The 22,468-nt window shown below is 43.5% G+C and overlaps 1 protein-coding gene across 2 annotated transcripts in view; it reads left to right on the forward strand.

The window, feature by feature from the left end:
* PDE6A (phosphodiesterase 6A) overlaps nt 4,858-22,468 on the forward strand; it is a 77,193-nt gene continuing 59,582 nt past the window's right edge. The window contains exons 1-4 of one of the 2 annotated variants that reach the window (XM_005683158.3): nt 4,858-5,421; nt 16,585-16,737; nt 17,334-17,423; nt 17,971-18,111. In XM_005683158.3, the coding sequence (XP_005683215.1) occupies nt 4,948-5,421; nt 16,585-16,737; nt 17,334-17,423; nt 17,971-18,111 (858 nt within the window). In that variant the 5' untranslated portion in view covers nt 4,858-4,947. The remainder of the gene's footprint in view (nt 5,422-16,584; nt 16,738-17,333; nt 17,424-17,970; nt 18,112-22,468) is intronic. The other variant, XM_005683159.3, reaches the window with a different exon arrangement.

Below are 22,468 nucleotides of genomic sequence, written 5' to 3' on the forward strand. Positions count from 1 at the left end.
AACCACCTGTGGACCCAGCAGTTCCACTCCTGTGTATATACCTAAGAGAACCAAAAACACATGTCCACACAAAGACTTGCATAGCTAAAAAGTGAGAACAACCTACATGTCCACCAACTAATAAATGGGAAAATGAAATGTAGTATCTATATCCATCATAATGGAACATTATTCAGTCAGAAAAAAGAATGAAGCTCTGTTACATGCTGCAGTATGGATGAACCTTGAAAATATTATGCTAAATGAGAATGGTCACATTGCAGGAAAGGGGACCCCTTCCAGGGCCCAAAACTGGGCTCTTGTCTAACACTCGGAAATGAATTGTCAGAGGAGACGTGCTGACAAAGCAAGAGACTTTATTGGGAAGGGGCACCCGGGTGGAGAGCAATAGGGTAAGGGCACCCAGGAGAACAGCTCTGCCGCGTGGCTCGAAGTCTCGGGTTTTATGGTGATGGGATTAGTTTCTGGGTGGTCTTTGGCCAGTCATTCTAATTCAGTCTTTCCTGGTGGTGCACGCATCGCTCAGCCAAGATGGATGCTAGCAAGAGGGATTCTGGGAAGTGGATGGACACACAATGTCTCCTTTCGACCTTTCCTGAACTCTTCTGGTTGGTGGTGGCTTATTAGTTCCGTATTCCTTATCAGGATCTCCTGTCATAAAACAACGCATGCAAATGGTTACTACGGTGCCTGGCCAGGGTGGGCGGTTTCAATCACTGTGCTTTCCCTAACAGTCAGACACAAGGGCCACACACATATCGTAGAATTCTATTTATAGGAAATGTCCAGAATAGATAAATCCATAGAGAAGGTAGATTAGTAGTTACCGGAGGATGAGAAAATAGATTAGTGGGGGCACAACATATGAAATACACTAAAAACCACAGAATTATACCCTTTAAAAAGATGTTTTTATGTAATGTGAATTTTATCTCAATCAACACAAATTTTAAAATCACCTATGATTTGAGTCACCTAAATTTTCAAAGCTTTTCAATTTTCTTTTCAGTGAAATATAGATCTTGGGGTAGAGATTATGTTAAATAAATAGTTCCAGCTTTTCTTCCAGGAGGATCCTTTGGCAAGGCTTGTGGTCAGAAACAGACAGGTCAACCATCTGGTCAGTCTTCCCTCACTCCAGCCCGTTCGGAGTCCTGGAACCAGGAGTGCTAGAGATGATGTTATTCAACTCTTCTGTTTTGTTCTTAGGAAAATCAACAGAGCCTTGAGAGAAGACAGAACCTTTCCAAGGTCATAGAATGAGTCAGTGGCATTGTTGGGCCTACAGTCCTGTTTTCTCCTTTCAAGTAGAACATGTTCGTGTTTAGACTGGACAGAAAGCATTCTCTCCTATGCGTACTGGTAGCCCCTGTTTCCAATGAAAGAAGCTTCAAATTTCCTTCACTGACATCTGAAATCAGGTCCATTGAACAGGCTTATAGGAGGTGACCTGATGCAAATACTAGCTTATCCCTACCTAGCCAACAATTAGCACTAAAATTTGCTAGCAGGTTTGACTGTCTCATTCTGGCATATTGGAAAATGAGGTAAAAATAGATTTCTTGCAAAAGAGTTGCTTATATTCCCAGCCAGAACTAAGCCTGGTGGGCATATGACAGGAAAGGACCTGGCTGGGCTGTTTTAGAGACTTTTTAAAATGGGTAAAGCTTTACTCCTATCCTCAAAGACTTTGAGTTTGATGAGAGTACAAATGTATAGAAATGACACAGACTAGATTGTAGAAAGTCCTATTGACATGGAAGCAAACCAATAGTTTGGAGTTCAAAGTAGAAAAAGTCTAACTGCAGCATAAAGAATCCATGGTGGGAACAGCATTTGCACTGGGTGGTATGGGACAGGTCAAGGGCTCAGCAAGAATCAAGAGGCAAAGTCAGAGAGAATGCAAAACACTAGGGTGGAGCTTAGAGTATGTGTAGAGAAACTGTGCAAAATAAAATAAGAAGGAATATTGGGGTCAAATTTCGGAGTGCTATTTATGTCAGGATTAAGAAAGATTGCTCAATTTTTTGAGGGGCTCAGTAGGGGTAAGAACAGCCTTACACACTCTGATAGAGCCTCTTAGAGCAAATTTTGCATTATTTATTCAAACCCTTAGATAGCTGCAAGCTCTTTGGGCCTGGGGTTTCACTTCTAGATATTTCCACTAAGAAATGTAAGTGTTCATTACAGCATAATTTATACTACTAGAAAATTAGAAACAGCAGAGCAGTGGAGCAGTTGTTCTCAATAGGAATAATTTGATCTCAGGGGACATTTGGAAATGTCTGGAAATGTTTTTTATTTCCACAACTTAAAGGGGAGGGAGTGCTACTGGCATCTAGTGGGTAGAGGCCAGGAGTGTTGCTTAACATCTTTATAGTATACAGGACAGCTTCCCACAACAAAGAATTACTGAGCCCAAAATGTCAAGGTTGAGAATATATATATAGATATAGATAAGTATGGAAAGGTTTAAAAATATACAGAGAATATTGGCGATGATAATATCTAGGATTATGTTTTATTTCAATTTTTTCCTTTGTGACTTCCTGAACTTTCTAAATTTTAATCAAGAATATATAGGACTTTGTGGGACTTCCCTGGTGGTCCAGTAGTTAGTTAGGAATCTGTCTTTCAATGCAGGGGATGAGGGTTCAATCCCTGGTTGGGGAACTAAGATTCCAGATGCTGCAGGACAACTAAGCCCACATGCCACTACTAGAGAGAAGCCCACACACCTCAGGGAGGACCCAGTGCAGCCAAAAATAGAAATACAGGACTTTGTGTTAGTCAAGAGTAATATAATTCAGTTTGAGTGCAGGGGACGAAGGTTTAAGTCCCGGTCTGAGTCCAAGAATCAGGAATGCCAACATCTAAGGGCAGGGGAAGATACATGTCCCAGCTCAAGCAGAGGGCCAATTCACCCTCCCCTCACCTTTTTTTTTTTTTTCCTATTCAATCTCCTGATGGATTGGGAAAAGCTCACCTGTGCTGGGGAGGGTAAAATTCATTACTTTGTCTACTGACTCAACTAATCTCTTCTGAAACACCCTTAATGACAAACCCAGAAGTAATGTTTTACTAGCTACCTGGGCTTCCTTTAGCCCAACTAACACATAAAATGAACCACCACGAACATCATTTAAAAACAACATTACTGAGCATCAGGGATTATGCAAAGCCTCAGGAATCAGTCCTGACAGGTGCCTGCCCTCACTGGAGCGAGCTCACAGTAAAGAGAAGACACAGAGCAGACAAACATAAAACAAGGAAACACATTTTATTAGTAATAAAGGAAATAAATGGATGATATGACAGGCAGGAATTGGGGAGAGAGTGACTGGGGCTCCTTGAGATAAGACAATTAAGGGTGACTAGCATGAGCTGAGACCTTGAGGCTGAGGAGCTGGCGAGCCAGGGATTCACATTCTAGACAGAGGGCTCACGTTAGTTATGGTGGATGTGTTCAGAAAAGTTATTGCAAGGTCCACCAGACCAAGGGTCATCTGTATACACAGTGTTGAATAGGCACAGTATCCTGGGAATTAATTACAATAAAGGGAGTGATCTATTAATACTTTCCATTAAAGTTCACTACACAGTTCAAAGTGCCAACCACAGTCTATGATCCTACATTCCACAGTATTTACAACACAGGTGTGCCAGGCTCTCATATATATATATCCATAGTCACTACAGTATATTTCATCCAGAAAGAATGCTCTCCTCTCTTCCTGCCCTGGTGGGTTTGGAGAGACAACCTAATGAGGATTCTGGTATTTTGAGCCTCACCGGAGCTGATAAAATCCACACTATTGTGTGCGTTTCTGACTGACAACCCAAGAAGATACTGACTGAAGCCAGCAAAAGCACCCTAATATGCCAAAACAAAGATCAGGGACTGAAGGACAATAGAAAGTTAAGCCTCTACGGAAAGGACAGAAACAAAAATGTTAACTAAAGGTTACCTCTGAATGACAGGGTTATGGGTGATTTTAAGGGTCTTCTGTGTGTATTTTCTGCAGTAAACGTGTATTGTAATAGAAAAAAAACTATGAAAGGTGTTGTTTTTATAAAGTGAAAAGTGAAAGTCACTCAGTCGTGTCTGACTCTTTGCGACCCCATGGACTATACAGTCCATGGAATTCTCCAGGCCAGAATACTGGAGTGGGTAGCCTTTCCCTTCTCCAGGGGATCTTCCCAACCCAGGGATCAAACCCAGGTCCCCCTCATTGCAGGTGGATTCTTTCCCAGCTGAGCCACCAGGGAAGCCCTGTTTTTATAAGGGTCCTTCAAATTCAGAGATGTAATGTGGAGATTTGGCCCATAATGTACACAAGGGGAGCAGGTTCAGTGGTGAGCATGCAGAGGGAAGCCGTGTGTTAGGGGGATCCTGGGGATGGGGTGAAGAAGAGTGGGGTGAGGGGCCAGGGGCAGGAGGTGAATGCCCAGTTCCTCTCAGCTCTAGCCATTTCTGCCACAGAGAAACTGGATATGGAGTTGTTAGATCTTCTGATTCTCTGAGAGAAGCTAAACGAACCTGTTAAGCAGTAAACATGGGCTTTCATGTCAAATGTAGAAGAAAAATACCATAGAGGGCAAAGAAAGCATCTCTATAACAGCAGATGTCTTGTGTTACCAGTTTGCAGCCTCTGTTTCTGGCGTTTTCTTTTATTTCATCTCAATGCCAGCTCTGTGCCAAATTTTCTTCTCCTATTAGCGGACCAAGGTGAAAAGAGAACTCTCACCTCTCCCATCTGGGGCCCAGGAGCATCCGGAACACCCTGATCCTCATAATCCTTGTTCTGGGGAAATATTAATGATTTAATCTCCCAAGCTCACTCATTCTGCTCTGCAGCCACACCAACGAGGTTCACCGACAAGACTCAGAGACGTCTAGGCCAGCCTCAGCCCCATCCACAGAAATAGACAGTGCAATTCCCAGCCATGGGCGAGGTGACGGCAGAGGAAGTAGAGAAGTTTCTGGACTCGAATGTCAGCTTTGCCAAACAGTACTACAACCGGCGCTACCGCGCCAAGGTCATCTCAGACCTGCTGGGACCCAGGGAGGCGGCCGTGGACTTCAGCAACTACCACCCGCTGAGCAGCGTGGAAGAGAGTGAAATTATCTTCGACCTCCTGCGGGACTTTCAGGACAACCTGCAGGCGGAGAAGTGCATCTTCAATGTCATGAAGAAGCTGTGCTTCCTGCTGCAGGCCGACCGCATGAGCCTATTCATGTACAGGGCCCGGAACGGCATCGCGGAGCTGGCCACCCGGCTCTTCAACGTCCACAAGGATGCTGTGCTCGAGGAGTGCCTCGTGGCGCCTGACTCGGAGATTGTGTTCCCTCTGGACATGGGAGTGGTGGGCCATGTTGCGCTCTCTAAAAAGATCGTCAACGTCCCCAACACAGAGGAGGTATCCTGTTCCCCATGGGAGTCGGGGACAGGGAGGCATTATTCCAAGGGGTTTGGAGGGGAGGGTATATGGGACGGAACACTGTCAGCCACCAAGACTGGGCTGGTGACCACTTGGCACTTTTCTTTCTATTTTTACTTGTCTATTATTTTTTATTAATTTATTTTTTGCTGCTCTGGGTCTTCATTGCTCTGTGAGGGCTTTCTCTAGTTGCTGTGAGCGAGGGGCTACTCTTCCTTGCGGCGTGTGGTGGCTTCTCTTGTTGGCGGAGCTTGGGCTCTAGGTCCTCGGGCTCAGTAGTTGTGGCGCACAGGCTTAGTTGCCCTGTGGCATGTGGGATCTTCTTGGACCAGGGATGGAACCTATGTCCCCTGCATTACCAGGCAGATTCTTAACCACTAGATCACCAGGGAAGTCTCTCTATTTGTTTATTGATAACTTTTTATTTTGAAAAAAAATCAGAAGAGTTTAAAATACAGTACCAAGAACTGTATATTGTTCATTCCAGTTCATCAACTGTTTACACCTTACCCAGCTTCCCTGGTGGCTCAGCTGGGAAACAATCCACCTGCAACATGGGAGACCTGGGTTTGATCCCTGGGTTGGGAAGATCCCCTGAAGAAGGGAGTGATTACCCACGCCAGTATTCTGGCCTGGAAAATTCCATGGACTGTATAGTCCATGGGGTCTCAAAGAGTTGGACACGACTGAGCAACTTTCACTTACACCTTACCACATTTGCTTTATGTCTCTATTTTTTCTGAGCCATTTGGGAGACAAACACAGACAACGCATCCTTTTAACCCCAGGAATTTTTCTGTGTGTTTTCAGAACAAGGACATTTCTTACATAGCCAAAGTACAATGATCAAACTCGGGAAATGTGACAGTGGTTACAATACTATTATCTAATGAACAGTCCATATTCAGTCCATATTTGCAAATCGTCTCAATGATGCCCATTTAGCACTGTCTCTTTAGTTTCCAATCTGAAACAGTTTCTCAATCTATCTTTGTTTTCCATGATGCTAATGTTTTTGAAGCATACAGGCCAACTTGTTCTGCAGAAATGTCCCTCCATTTGGGCTTGTCTGATGTGTCTTCACATTTAGATTCAGGCTATGCATTTCTGGCAGGACTATCACAGAGGTGATGTTATTTGTACTTTGTGCCTTGCGTCAGGAGACGTAGGCTGGTAGTCATTACGGAAATGCTAAGTTGACCACTTGGTTAAGCACTTGGCCCTGTCTTCTAAGAGGTTAGGGTTCTGTGGGATTCTCCTGGCAGCTCTGACAAAGACTTCTTTGATCACCTACAGCAAATCATTTAATGCAGTTCTCCCCATAACCATCTGCCAGAGTCCACTCCTACTCATCCTTCAGATCTTAGCTTAAAGTTCACTTCCTCAAGGAGACCCTCTCAGATCCTTCTGTAAGTTCCCTCCCTAAAACCATTTACCACAGTAAGCCCTGGAGGCCAGGGACCATGCCTGCCTTATTGTCCACTTTATACCAAATGTTTGTCCACTTTATAGCAAAGGTTTGGCACAAAGCAGATGCTCAACAAACACTTAGCAAAAAGACTCACTCTCCGGTAATTTTGCAATGATCCCTTTAACACCTGTCTCACCCCAATATTTGCCCTATGCTGTCAAGGCCAATGTGGGTCTCATTTATTGCTGCAGTGGCCTAACCAGGAGCCTGTGTTCAGTCATTCCCAAGATCCAGCCTGGACATTTTGTGACTTTGTGTTCCCCTTACCTCTGACCTAATTTCAGATTAAAGGTCTTAAAATTAAAAGTTGGGAGGAATGGGGCTTCAGAGATCATCTCATCCAGCTGACTTGTTTAATGGATGAGAAGTCTGGAGTCAGAAGATCTTGAGAAGGGGCTTGCCCAAAGTCACCAAGGCATCAGAGCAGAGCTTCCTGGACTTCACATGCACAGATGTAAGAATTCCAATGGATCATCTTTTTGACTTGGGTTCCTTTTTTGAAAAAAAATAATTAATTCATTATTTGGCTGCACCAGGTCTTAGTGATGGCACGAAGGATCCTCTAGTTATGGCATGGGAAAATCTTTAGTTGGGGCTGGCAAACTCTTAGCTGCAGCACATGGGATTTAGTTTCCTGGCCAGGGATCGCACCCTGGCCCCTTGCACTGGGAGGGCAGAGTCTTAGCTACTAGACCACTAGAAAGTCCCCTGAGTTACTTGGCAAGATGAAAGGCACAGACTTGGGCCTTTGTGGACCTGGGTTTCTTTGAAGTATGCTGGGCTAGATCTCCTATGGGGTTCCTCTCTCCTTGGCCCTCCTAGGGTAAGGGTAATTCTGCACCCAGGGAACTTTCCTGAAGACTCATTCGACTGGATTGGAGTCTGTTCTCCCTTCAACTCTCTCTAGACTTCAACTGTAGCCAACATGGGTTGTCACAGTCTTACAACTGATTATCCCTGTTTTACAGATGATGAAATTGAATTCTTTTCTCAGTCGCACAGAAAGTGCCAGAGCAGGGATTTGAATTCAGGCACTCTGACTGGTGCCACACCCTTCACTGCTCTGCTGTTCTCTACTTCCTCCTGGCCTATAAAATGAGTGCATTAAACTAAGTGCAGTGTACAAAGGTCGTTTCAAATTACATGGCAGAAAATTGAGATGTTAAGCTTTGAGGTCAGATCTGGGTGTGAATCAAGACTCCCTTTCTAATAACATGGCCTTGGCAAACTTTAGCTTGTTTGGGCTCACTTCCCAATTTGTAAAACAGAGGGAGAAAACCTAGCTTCTCTAAGTGTTGTTGTAGGATAAAATGAGATAATTCTCCTCTAGCAAAGTTCTTAGCATAGTTTAGCTCTTACTGACAGCTTCTCCTCCTTGTTAATATCACTGCTACTTTGTTGTTGCTGTTAAGGAATTTATTCTGTGGAATAGATGCTGGACCAGGGCTGTGTGGGGCTTGGAGAGGAATCCAGTCTTGCCTTTCTGGAGCTTTCAGTTTAGATTCTGTTTGTGGGAAAGACAGAACAGAGGTGCTGAAAGCTTCTGTGGACCCTGGTGTTAAGGGACTGAGGATTTAAGTAGACTCTCTGATCCTAAAATATCCCTAAGAGTTTGCTGAGCCCCTGCACTAAAGGACAGCCTGCTGTTTCTTTGTCAGCCCCAAAGTTCACCCTGGACAGGATGGCTGTGTTCCCAGGAAGCTTTCGGGCCAGGCAGCCCCCTTGGTGTGTGCCTCAGGCCTGGAGTGATGTCAGTTCAGGTCAGCAAGCCTGGGTCCTTCAGTTGTACATATGTTCCTCTTGAGATATCATACTTTATTGGGGTCTGTGGACAGACACTGGGAGCTGGATGGAGAAGAAGCAGGGATATGGCATAGATTGGGGGCTGGGTGGTCCCTGAACCACTAATAAGTGATACTCTTAGCCTTTAGCACACTTCCCGTCAGCCCCCACTAAAACCTGAAAGTGGTTGTAATTTCTGCATTGAAAAATGTGAAACCATGAGTGGAGTTTCCCATGGTTGTAATGTGGCTCCCATGCTCTGACACATTCTTACTTATCCTTGGGACCCTCGCGGGGGCAACTTGTCATTAGGGCTGCCAGATATAATGTAGGCTGCCCAGTTGAATTTGAATCTTAGATAAACAAAGAGTACTTTTTTTTTTTTTGGCTGAGCTGCATGGCATGTGGGATCTTAGTTCCCCAAGCAGGGATTGAATCCATGCCTCCTGAGATGGAAGTGTGAGTATTAAGCACTGGCCACCAGGGAAGCCCCAGAGAACTAGTTTAGTATGTGTTTTGTGCTAATAACTGTTAAACTGTCAGTAATCAATGCTGTGACTGGACAAGCCCATGTGGTTCTTACGATGAATGCAAGATACCCTTTAGCACTAGTGATCAGGAAACTTTGAAAAAACAAAGGCTTATTACTTATAAGACCTAGAAATTACATCGCATACCTGGGGCCGCACAAGGAGGTCTCAGGTTAGAGAGGGAGAGAGTGGGCTCTGGCCTAGGACTTTCAATGAGGGTTGAGGGTTTCACAGGTTTACTCTTTATTAGCGAATTTAAAACATAAGAACAGAAATTGAAATCTTGGTAAGAGAAAATAGAAAGCAAAAAGTGGCTCCAAATGATCAGTTATCAAAATCAACCAAGATCTTTAAAACAAAGGAGCCTCAGTGTGAGGAGGTGGCATGGCTCTTTATCTAGTGTGTGGCTGACAGTGTGTCAATTTGAGATAGCCAGACAGCTATCTTTGAGACGGATGTCAGCAATCAAAGCGTAAGTCATACACTTCCACTACAAAAATGAAAACAACTACCAAGAGTGTCCAGCTCACACTATAGTATACCCTATGCAATACATGATATACTAAAAAACCGTTTACCTGAAATTCAAATTTAATTAATCCTGTGTTTATTTGCTAAATCTGGCAACCCTACTTGACATTCAGTGTGTGTCTGTGTATTTATTCTTTACCCTTTCTCCTTGGGAAAGCCCACAAAGCTTGTCTGTTCCCACATATCTTATTCAGCACTACTGGTCACCAGACCTAGCCCAGGGCCTGGGACAGAGTGGCTTCTCATTACAGTTTATTGAGTGCATTAATAAGTGATGGCTCTTTCCCAGTGGGCTGTGATGTTGTGATTTACAAATAGAAATATTTATTTGATCTTTGTCCTCGTTCCTGACACAGAACTGACCCTTGTAATTTCCTGAGTGATAGAACCATCTGACACAGAGCTCCTAAATCCCTTGGAGTTTCCTGGGTGGTAGGTGGTCTTTTGTTCTAATGAGAGGACTCTTGGTAGACTCTTGGATAGGGACCAGAAAGATCAAGCCTTGATTAGACACTTGAAACCTTCAGCCCATCCCCTATTCTCTTAAGGGGGTTTCCCAGGTGGCCCTAGTAGTAAAGAACTCGCCTGCCAATGCAGGAGGACATAAGAGATGCAGGTTCAATCTCCTGGAGGAGGGCACAGCAATCCACTCCAGTACTGTTGCCTGGAGAATCCCACGGACAGAGGAGCCTGGCACGCTATGGTCCATAGGGTTGCAAAGAGTCGGACACGACTGAAGAGACTTAGCATACACGCACCAGTGCGAGAGACTCAGGTTCGATCCCTGGGTCGGCAAGATCCCCTGGAGAAGGAAATGGCAACCTACTCCAGTATTCTTGCCTGGGAAATCCCATGGACAGAGGAGCCTGGAAGGCTACAGTCCAGGGGGTTGCAGAAGAGTTGGACACGACTGAGCAATTAAACAACAACATTCTCCTAAGAGGGGAGAGGGGCTGGAAATGGGGTTAATAATTGATTATGCCTTTGTGATTAAACTGTCATAAAAAACCTCAAAAGTACAGGGTCCAGAGAGCTTCTGGGCTGGTGAATACATGCATGTGCTGGGAGGGTAGTGTACACCCCAACTCCAGGGGACAGAATCTTTGGCACACAGGACCTTTCTGGATCTCACCTTATATATCTCTTTATCTGACAGTTCATTGGTACACTTATTCTAAGACTGTAAATGTAAATACTTTCCTGAGTTCTATGAGCTTTTCTGGCAAGTAATCAAACCCAAGGAGTGAGTCACTGGAACTTCGATTTACAGTCAGTTAGCAGAAGTACAGATGGCAACCTACGACTTGACATTGGCATCGGAAGCAGGGGCAGTCTTCAGGGACTGAACCCTTCAGTTGTACGTTCCTGTTCTCCAGGTAAACAGTGTCAGAACTGAACTGAATTGTTGGGTACCCAGCTAGCGTCAGAGAACAGGTCAGAGTGGGGAAGAAAACATCTACATATCTGGTTTGCAAAGTGTTGTGAATATGGTAGTTATGTGAGAGTAAAGGAAAACAGTGAGTTTCTTGCAGACAGTGACAATCCCATTTCTGAAGACTGAAGCTGAAAGCACTGTCATCTCCAGAGGCTCTTACATTGGTTGTCCTGCTCTCCTTCCCGCCCTATGACACCTGGAACCCAGCATGCCAGGCCAGAAAGAAACCTCAGAAAGGACCTGGTCTGACACGGTGATTTTTCCGAAGAGGAAACTGAGGCTTGGAGAGGTTTCAACTACTGACAGGCTCATGAAGCCACTCAGAGAACAAGTCACTACCTCCTGGGGCTCCAGGATACCATCAATTCTCTGGGGGCTTTCTTCACATTATGGCTTGAATTGTGAACTCATGCTTTACATGATGTCCCCACTGTGCAGTGATAACCCGCTGAGGACAATCTCACCTTTCTTACTGGTCTTGGCAGACCCAGTGCCTCTCATAGAGCCAGTGCTCAGTAAATATAAGTGGATGAATGACTCAATCCATCAATGAGCCGATCAGTGTATCAGTGAATGAATGAATGAATACAGAGGCGGTGCCATTTATGAGCAGGAGAATTGTCTATAAAACAGGGAAGGAGAGAGTTCTACGTGACAGGGAAGATGTGAGAGTTAATGAATTGTCTGGCTCTGGGCCTAGTACATCATTGAAAGTGAAAGTCATTCAATAAATAGATTTCATCATGGCACACACTGGAGCTTGGCACAGAGGATATTTGAAAAGAGAAACTGGGTTTCCATGAATGAGAAGCAGTCTTGAATTACACTGGAATAAAATCAAAGCTCTTCCAGTGGCCTCCAAGGCCCTGTCACATACGGCCTCTGCCCACCTTTCTGAGGGGCTTCCCTGGTGGCTCAGATGGTAAAGAATCTGCCTTCAATGTGGGAGACCTGAGTTTGATCCCTGAGTTGGGAAGATCCCCTGGAGAAGGAAATGGTTACCCACTCTAGTATTCTTGCCAGGAGAATCCCTTGGACAAAGGAGCCTGGCTGGCTACAGCCCATAGAATCACAAAGAGTCAGACACGACTGAAGCAGCTTAGCATGCACATAGGCACGCACGCCACCTCTCTGACTTCCTTGCCAACCAGTCTCCCTCACTAAGCAGGCCTTCTTCCTGTTTCTCAGATCAGTCAGTTCATTGCCCCCTGCTCCTTGGCGTCCTCCGTGCCTTCTGCTTGGAATACACTACTGTCTGGCTGGCTCTTCTGAGCCTTCACTCTCTGCATTACCTCTTAAAGAAGCCTCCCTACCCGCCAGGACTAACCAGAGCAGCATCAATCTACCCCTGCTTCCATCACTTTCTATAGCATCATCCAGTTTCTCTTCTTCAAAGCAGCTGTTTACTTGCTTTTTGTCTGTCCACCCCATTTGAGTGGAAGCTTTATTAGGGAAAGATATTCACCTGTCTTGTTCACTGCCTAAACTGCCTCAGTTCAGTTCAGTTCAGTTCAGTCGCATCCGATTCTTTGCGACCCCATGAATCGCAGCACGCCAGGCCTCCCTGTCCATCACCAACTCCCAGAGTTCACTCAGACTCACATCCATCGAGTCAGTGATGCCAACCAGCCATCTCATCCTCTATCGTCCCCTTCTCCTCCCATCCCCAATCCCTCCCAGCATCAGAGTCTTTTCCAATGAGTCAACTCTTTGCATGAGGTGGCCAAAGTACTAGCATACATTAAAGGCTTTCTGTTAATGCCAACTGAATGAATGAATGACTTGGGCTTTCTTCCGCTCGACTTCTGATTCCTAGGCTTTAAAACAGATAGGTTAGCGACTTCCCTGGTGGTCTAACGGTTAAGACTGTGTTCCCAATGCAGGGGGCCCACGTTCAGTCCTTGATCAGGGAACTAGATCCTACATGCTGCAACTAAGAGTTCGAATGCCACCACTAAAGGAAAAGATCCCTCATGCAGCAACTAAGACCAGGCACAACCAAATAAAAAATAAATAAACAAAATAGTTTTAGCAGTTGGCCTTTAAGGTCCCTCCGCCACTGATAAGTTGAGGTTCTATGACACAGCTGAGAACACTGTATATGCTGAAAATATAAGGATGCCAATGATTATACAGACACCAGTCAATTGGCAGCTGTGCTATTTGTGAGAAAGTTCTAGGGCTGAGAACTCAGTGGGAGAAAAGGTACTTGTGGCTTTAGTAACATTTGCCTCAGATGCAGGTAAGGCCCAAGTACTGCTTTCCTTGACAGAAGTGAATACTGAAAGACTGAACTGACTTGATGAAATGAATCTGGGCATGTCTCACTCAGGCTTGTATTCATCAGTTGTCCTTAGAGAGTGACATGGAAAACCCTTACGGTTAATACCTCTTTAGAGATTTTGCTTAATCCTCCAACACTAATTCAAGTTGAGCACTACAGGCTTCTCTTAATTCCTTTACCCTTCACCTGGTTCAAGACAGCTTCATCGACACCAGGGCCTGTTTATTTAATCCCATTCCAACTGGAAGAATCCACAGATGCACAACTTCTGCATTGTGGGAAAGTCCTAGTTCTAGCACAGCTCTGTGAACTGGCTCTGCAAAATACTTTTCCTTCTCAGAACAGCATGAACTGTACACAACTCGGCTGGCTTATGTTCCCAGCAACGCTGACCGTTGGGAAGCCTCACAGTGTGACCAAGAAACAGGAAGGTGGATTCTTTTGGATTTAAGACAACAATTCAGGCTCTGTCCCCACTTTCTGTCCACCCAGACTGTACCGCCCTATACTGGCCTCCAAGTTTGCCTTCGGGGTGGGGTGTAGGAGGTGTGTGCTCTTCTGCACTCCGACTGCTTTGAGCCAACCTGTGTTAATTCTGTTAATTCTGTGTGATTCATCTGTGTGCTGGCCTGAATTTTAGTCTTCCCTCTGTCCCCGGTGCTTAGCATAAGGCCTGACACAGAGTGGGGCTTCCGTTGAGATTTGTGGAGCGGGGATAGCCATTGGATTGGCTGTGTGGTGCTAGAACTCGATCGCAAAAAAAGCTGAAAGTGGACTTCCCTGGTGGTGCAGCGGATAAAAACCTGCCTGCGAGTGCAGGGGGTACAGGTTCAGGCCTGCTCTGTAAAGAGTCCACATGTCTCAGAGCAATTAAGCCTGTGAGCCAGAGCCACTGAGCCCAGACTCTAAAGCTCACAAACCACAACTCCCGAGACCGTGTGCTGTAACTGTTGAAGCCTGAATGCTTACAGCCTGCGCTTCATAAGAGAGACCACCACAATGAAGAGCCCATGAACCACAATGAAGAGTAACCCTGACTCGCCCCAACTAGAGAAAGCCTGCACGCAGCAACGGAGACCCGTTGCAGCCAATAAATGAATAAATAAAAGCTGGAAGTAGCAAATTCTTTGGTTCAAAGACCCAGACCCAGGTCTACCCTTATCCAGGCTTCCCTGAAATAAAGCTTCTCTGGATGAAGCAGCAGAGCTGAGGGCAGTTTCTCAAATCACATACACACACAAGTAATAAGTAATGTTAATCTTGAGTTTCAGTTTCCCCCTTTGTAAGATGAACTGCTAATGGTCCCATTTCTGGGGTTATTGGGAAGAATACAGTGAGCTGATGCAGGCAAAGCGCCACACACAACACCTGCTAGCAAATGTGACAATGATACTCACTAAGGTCTCTTCCTCACTCAAGTTTCTGATTTACACTTAACTGTCATCAAAGGAAGAGAGCCTTCTCAAAATCTTCCTCCACAGACAAAGCCAACCCTCCACCTCCATCCTTGGGTCCCTCCAGTGCTTTGCTCATGTCTCCATAACCCTTTGTAAGCTGTATTTCAGAGTTTCTTCTACTGGATTTTGGAGACTTCCAGGGCAGAAATTATCTCTAATTGCCTTGTCCCTGATGAAGGGGAGTAGATGGAACTGGCTTCATTCTTTTGTCAACAAGAGAATGGGGAGCTTCTTTACCCCACCTCTGCAGCAAACTGTGGAAAATTCTTAAAGAGATGGGAATACCAGACCACCTTACCTGTCTCTCGGGAAACCTCTAGCAGGTCAAAAAGCAACAGTTAGAACAGGAAATGGAACAACAGACTCGTTTCAAATTGGGAAAGGAGTACATCAAGGCTATATATTGTCATCCTGCTTATTCAACTTCTATGCAGAGTACATCATGAGAAACGCTGGGCTGAATGAAGCACTAGCAGGAATCAAGATTGCCTGGAGAAATATCAGTAACCTCAGATATGCACATGACACCGCCCTTATGGCAGAAAGCAAAGAGGAACTAAAGAGCCTCTTGATGAAAGTGAAAGAGGAGAGTGAAAAAGCTGGCTTAAGACTCAACATTCAAAAAATGATAATCATGGAATCTGGTCCCACCACATCATGGCAAATAGATGGGGAAACAATGGAAACAGTGAGACTTTATTTTCTTGGGCTCCAAAATCACTGCAAATGGAGACTGTAGCCATGAGATTAAAACATGCTTGCTCCTTGGAAGAAAAGCTAAGACCAACTTAGATAGCATATTAAAAAGCAGAGACATTACTTTGCTGACAAAGGTCCATCTAGTCAAATCTATGGTTTTTCCAGCAGTCAGGTATGGATGGAGAAGGCAATGGAACCCCACTCCAGTACTCTTGCCTGGAAAATCCCATGGATGGAGGAGCCTGGAAGGCTGCAGTCCATGGGGTCACTGAGGGTCGGACATGACTGAGTGACTTCACTTTCATGCATTGGAGAAGGAGATGGCAACCCATTCCAGTGTTCTTGCCTGGAGAATCCCAGGGATGGGGGAGACTGATGGGCTGCCATCTATGGGGTCGCACAGAGTCGGACACGACTGAAGTGACTTAGCAGCAGTAGCAGCAGCAGCATGTATGGATGTGAGAGTTGGACCATAAAGAAGGCTGAGTGCCAAAAAACTGATGCTTTTGAACTGTGGTGTGGGAGAAGACTCTTGAGAGTCCCTTGGCAAGGAGATCCAACCAGTCCATCCTAAAGGAAATCAACCCTCAATATTCATTGGAAGGACTGATGCTGAAGCTGAATCTCCAATATTTTGGCCACCTGATGTGAAGAGCCAGCTCATTAGAAAAGACCCTGATGCTGGGAAAGATTGAAAGGAGGAGGAGAAGAGCACAACAGAGGACAAGATGGTTGGATGGCATCACTGACTCAATGGACATGAATTTGAGCAAGCTCCAGAAGACAGTGAAGGCCTGGGTTGCCTGGTGTGCTGCAGTCCATGGGGTTGCAAAGAGTCAGACATGACTGAGTGACTGGACAACAACAGCAACCATGGGCACCTGGGGCTCTGGGTTGTTTTCCTGTCTTTGCTCTTCCTCTGCCCACTCATGCTTTTCTTTGTCTACCTTCAGGATGAGCATTTCTGTGACTTCGTGGACACCCTCACAGAGTACCAGACTAAGAACATCTTGGCTTCTCCCATAATGAATGGGAAGGACGTGGTGGCCATAATCATGGCTGTGAATAAAGTGGATGGGCCCCACTTCACCAAGAATGATGAAGAGGTAAGAGTGCTTAGAAATTGCTGGGCTGGCCACGCCAGCACATTCTCCCAGCTCACAAATCCTCTGACCCTTGCTATTTGTCCTGATCTTGGCTTTCCGCTCTGTAAGATAAGGAAGTTAGCGGTCTGATGATCTGTGAGGGAGGCAGGACAGGATAATCATTAAGATGTTGGGCTTTGGAGATAAGAATGTAAGGATAATGATTCTGGTTCTGCTAATATCTGTTTGACTTGGGCACATTTTTCTGAACCTCAGATTACTTATTTGTAAAATGGGGATAATCGAGTATCTATCTCTTGAGGTCATTTGTGGCCATCAGGATAACATATATACTTGACTTATCACGGGGCCTGCAAACTCAATGAACACTAGCAACTTCTCATGAATACACTTCTAATAACATTGACGTTCTACATTCTGTGAGTTTTACCCTCACATAATGCAACATTTTATGAGTCAGCTTTCCATGATCCATCTGCTCAAACTGTCTCAGATGAAGCTTTGAAAATGTTCAAACTTATTGGCTGATGGTAGAAATGGCCAGAAGAGGGATTTCTCCTTCTCATCTGTTTCTCCTCATGCTGTTTGATTTTCAGATTCTTCTCAAGTACCTCAACTTTGCAAATCTAATCATGAAGGTGTTCCACCTGAGTTACCTGCACAACTGTGAGACTCGGCGTGGCCAGGTAAAGGGCTTGACTTGAGGGAATGGACTAGGACTGAAGGTGTCCTCTTCCTGAAGCACTGATGTGCTCAACTAGAAGGCAGTAGTGACAGAAGTGCCTGGGAAGTATCGAACAGTCTCTCCCAGCATCCCTGGAGTGCATGAGTCATGGACGTCTGTAAAGCTGTAACCCAGGGTGACTGCACATATATGCTTTCATGTCAGCCAGCTTGTATTTGAATCCCTGCTAAGCCGTTTACCAGTTCTAAGACCTTGAGCAAATCATTTAACCTCTCCCAGCTTCAGCCTCCTCTTTTGAAAAATGGGGCTAATTATGGGATAAAGTATATAGGATACTTGGGCTCTGTCAATGTTTGTTGTTATCACTGTTGTTAGCAACCTAGGAAATAAAAGAATTGGAAAGAGTTGGACCCAATAGAAGCTGCCCCATTATTCACCTCTCTGAACGTCATTTTCTCCATCCACAAAACAGGGACAGTTATTCTTGGTTATTGTGAGCTGCTGTTCTGTGCCTCAGGAACACTAACTATGTTTTTGTATTTCTTCAGATACTGCTGTGGTCTGGGAGCAAAGTCTTTGAAGAGCTTACAGACATTGAGAGGCAGTTCCACAAAGCCCTGTACACAGTCCGCGCCTTCCTCAACTGTGACAGATACTCTGTGGGGCTCTTAGACATGACCAAACAGAAGGTGAGAACACTTAAGAGCAGACATTTCCAAGAACAGGTTAAATATATAGCAGCTATATACCAGGTGGAACCCAGCCTTGTGTCATGAATTTGGCTGCACAGGGAAATGGCTGGCAGGAGGTAGATGGTTATGAAAGGTTTTTCATAGGTCTTTTACACTGAGGAGAGGAGTACCAGCCTTTACAGAGGACAAGGCATTCCAGGGCACAGGGGAGGAAAAATAACCTATATCTTCCCTAGTCCTTAGGGAAAAAATGAGCATGTGAGGAAAAGGCATGATGAGGTGGTAAAGGTGAGTGATAAAGAAGTTTCCATGTGAGGTGAAAGTGCAGCAAGAAGAAAGTTGCCAACTTTAGAAACTGTCAGAAAATACACTCAAAGGTGGGCAGAAGCCTCTCCTATGGTGTGTGGAGACCAGAGCTCATCCAGGCCGTGGAAGTGGGGGTACATACTTAGATCTGGCCTCTCAGAATGCTCTGAGGCCATGTTGGCTAAGGAGGCAGAGAGACTCAAATGGCCTCCAGCCAGTTTCTTCAGCCAGGTTTTACCAAACTGACTCTCCCATTGTTCTTTCTCTGCCTGTCATTGCAGCTAATCATTTTCTGCCTTGGCACAGAGTTCCAGAGTTACCTACACACATTTCCTCTCCAAAGTCCTAAGACTAAACTGTCGGTTTCATTTTGTGCCCTTTGTCATGTTGCATGCAGTACACAGCCCAGTAGAGATCCTCCAAATATTTGGTTGAATGAATAAATGAATTACAGAATCTGGGGTTGGAAAAGACCTTAGGTCTAGTCCAGAGGCTCCCAAATGTGACAGTAAATTAGAATCTTCTGAGGAACAGTTTCAAAATTGCCGAGCTAATCATCAAAAAGTCTACAAATAATAAATGCTGGAGAGAGTGGGGAGAAAAGGGAACCCTCCTACCCTGTTGGTGGGAATGTAAATTGGTACAGTCACTATGGAGAATAGTATAGAGGTTCCTCAGAAAACTAAAAATAGAATTATCATGTGATCCAGTAATCTCATCCCTGGATATATATCCAGACAAAACTGTAATTCAAAAAGATACATGTATCCCTATGTTCATAGCAGCACTATTCACAATAGCCAAGACATGGAAAGAAGATGTTATGGAAAAACTCAAATGAACTTTTTGGCCAACCCAATATATATAGTGGCATATTACTCAGCTGGAAAAAGAATACAATAATGCCATTTGTGGCAACATGGAGGGACCTAAAGATTATCATACTAAGTAAAGTAACTCAGACAGACAAAAGCAAATATCATATGATATCACTTATACATGGAATCTACAAAATTGATAAACTTGTACACAAAACAGAAACAGACTCACAGATTTTGAAAACAAACTTATGGTTACTCGAGGGGAAATGCAAAAGGGAGGGATAAATTAGGAGTTTGGGATTAACAGATACACACTAATAAATATATGAAATAATCTACAAGGACCTACTGTATAACAGGGAAATCTACTCCGGGAAAAGAATCTAAAAAAAGAATGGATAATGTTTTTATATAACTGAATCACTTAGCCATATACCTGAAAATATCGTAACATTGTAAATCAACTATACTCCATTAGGAAATAAAATTTAGGACTTCCCTGGTTTTCCAGTGGTTAAGACTGTGCTTCTACTACAGGGGGCATGCGTTCAATCCCTGGTCGGGAAACTAAGAGCCCACATGCTGCATGGTGCAGCCAAAGTAATAATTATTGTCAAAAAAGAAAAAATAAAATAAAAATTAAATTAAAAAGAGTAAATAGAAAATCTGACTAGACCTATAACAAATAAAGAGATAGAGTTGGTAATTAAAAAAAAGAAGCTTCCTCCAAAGAAAAGCCCACAGTCAGATATTTTCACTGATAAATTCCACCAAGTGTTTAAAGAAAAAATAATACAAATACTTCACAAACTCTTACAAAAATAGAAGAGGATGAAACATTTCTCTACTCATTCTATGTGGCCAATATTACCCTGATACCAAACATATTACAAGAAAAAAATCATACCGATCAACATATTATCTGAATACAGAGGCAAAATATCTTCAACAAAATACTAGCAAACCACATATAAAAAATTGTGGTCACATATAAAAACCATGGTCAGTTGATTTTCAACTAGGGTGCCAAGACCATTCAAAGGCAAAAGAATAGTCCTTTTTTTTTTTTTTTTTTTAGAATAGTCCTTTTAACACATGGTGCTGGAACAACTGGATAGCCACACACAAAAGAATGAATTTGGGGCCCTACTTCACATCATATACAAAAATTAACTCAAAATGGACCACAGACCTTAAACTATAAAAACTCTTAAAAGAAAATATAGATGTAAAACAAGTGGGACCTAATTAAACTTAAAAGCTTTTGCATAGCAAAGGAAACTATAAACAAAGTGAAAAGACAACCCTCAGAATGGGAGAAAATTATAGCAAACGAAACAACTGACAAAGGATTAATTTCCAAAATATACAAGCTGCTCATATAAGTCAATACGAGAAAAACAAACAATCCAATCAAAAAGTTGGGAAAAGACCTAAACAGACATTTCTCCAAAGAAGACATACAGATGGCTAACAAAAACATGAAAAGATGCTCAACATCGCTCATTATTATAGAAATATAAATCAAAACTCCAATGAGATACCACCTCACACTGATCAGAATGGCCATCATCAAGAGGTCTACAAACAATAAATGCTGGAGAGGGTGTGGAGAAATGGGAAGCCTCTTGCACTGTTGGTGGGAATGTAAATTGATACAACCACTATGGAAGATGGTATGAAGATTTCTTAAAAAGACTAGAAATAAAACCACCATATGACCCAGCAATCCCATTCCTAGGCATATACCCTGAGGAAATCCAAAACTGAAAAAGGTTCATGTACCCCAGTGTTTATTGCAACACTATTTGCAATAGCTAGAACATGGAAGCAACCTAGATGTCCACTGGCAGATGAGTGGATAAAGAAGCTGTGGTATATATATATATATATAATGTAATATAACTCAGCCATTAAAAGGAACACATTTGAGTCAGTTCTAATGAGGTGGACAAACTTAGAGCCTATTATACAGAGTGAAGTAAGTCAGAAAACGAAAGATAAATATTGTGTACTATTGTAATATTGTCTGTCCCTGGTGGTCCATTGGGTAGGACTTAGCGCTTTCATTGCCCAGGGCCTAGGTTCAATCCCTGGTTGGGGAACTAAGAGCCTGAAAGCCATGTGATTCAGCCAAACAAACAAACAAGGAATCTAGAAATATGGTACCTATGAACTTATCTGCAGGGCAGCAATGGAGAGGACACAGGGTGGGGCATGGGGAAGAGAGGGTGAGATGTATGGAGAGAGTAACATGGAAACTTATATTACTTTATGTAATATAGACAGCGAATGGGAATTTGCTCTATGACTCAGGGAACTCAAACAGGGGCTCTGTATCAACCTAGAGGGGTGGGGTGGGGAGGGAGATGGGAAGGAGGTTCACGATTGGGGAGACATAGGTATACCTATGGCTGATTCATGTTGATGCTTGACAGAAAACAAAATTCTGTAAAGCAATTATCCTTCAATTAAGAAATAAATTACTTTTAAAAAAAGAAAATATCGATGCAAATCTTTGTGGCCCTGGATAAGGCAATGGTTTCTCGGATATGACATCAAAAGTGCAAGTAACAAAGGAAAAACACATAAACTGGGCTTCATAAAAATTTAAAACTTTTGTGCTTGAAAGGACAGTAATGAAGAAAGCTTTTGAAAAGACAAGTATGTAAAATATGAAAAGAACTCTTAAAATTAGGAGTATAGGATTAACAGATACAAACTATTATATATAAAATAGACAGGCAACAAGAATTTACTGTATAGCACAGGGACTTATACTCAGTATCTTGTAATAACCTACAACGGAAGGTGGTCCACTGGCTAAGACTCTGTGGTCCCAATGCAGGGGGCCCAGGTTTGATCCTTGGTCGGGAACTAGATCCTATGTACTGCAACTAAAAGTTTTCATACCACAGCAAAAGATCAAAGATCCTGTGCACTGCATTGAAGACCAGGTGCAGTCAAATAAATATTAAAAAATAAATAAATAAAATAGTCATGATACATTTGTTAGTTTAAAAAATAATGGAAAAAATATATAATAATCACTTTGCTGACACTGTCACAATGCTTTAAATCAACTATACTTCCATCTTTTTTTCAAGTTTGATGTTTGCTCATGAAGGGGAAAACAAAAATCTCTTAGTACTCAACAATAAAAAGATAACCCAATTTAAAAAATAAATTGCTGGGCAACACGATAATCTGCCTTTTTTACATAATGC

Source organism: Capra hircus, chromosome 7, assembly GCF_001704415.2.
Source record: "Capra hircus breed San Clemente chromosome 7, ASM170441v1, whole genome shotgun sequence".
Classification (NCBI taxonomy): Eukaryota; Metazoa; Chordata; class Mammalia; order Artiodactyla; family Bovidae; genus Capra; species Capra hircus.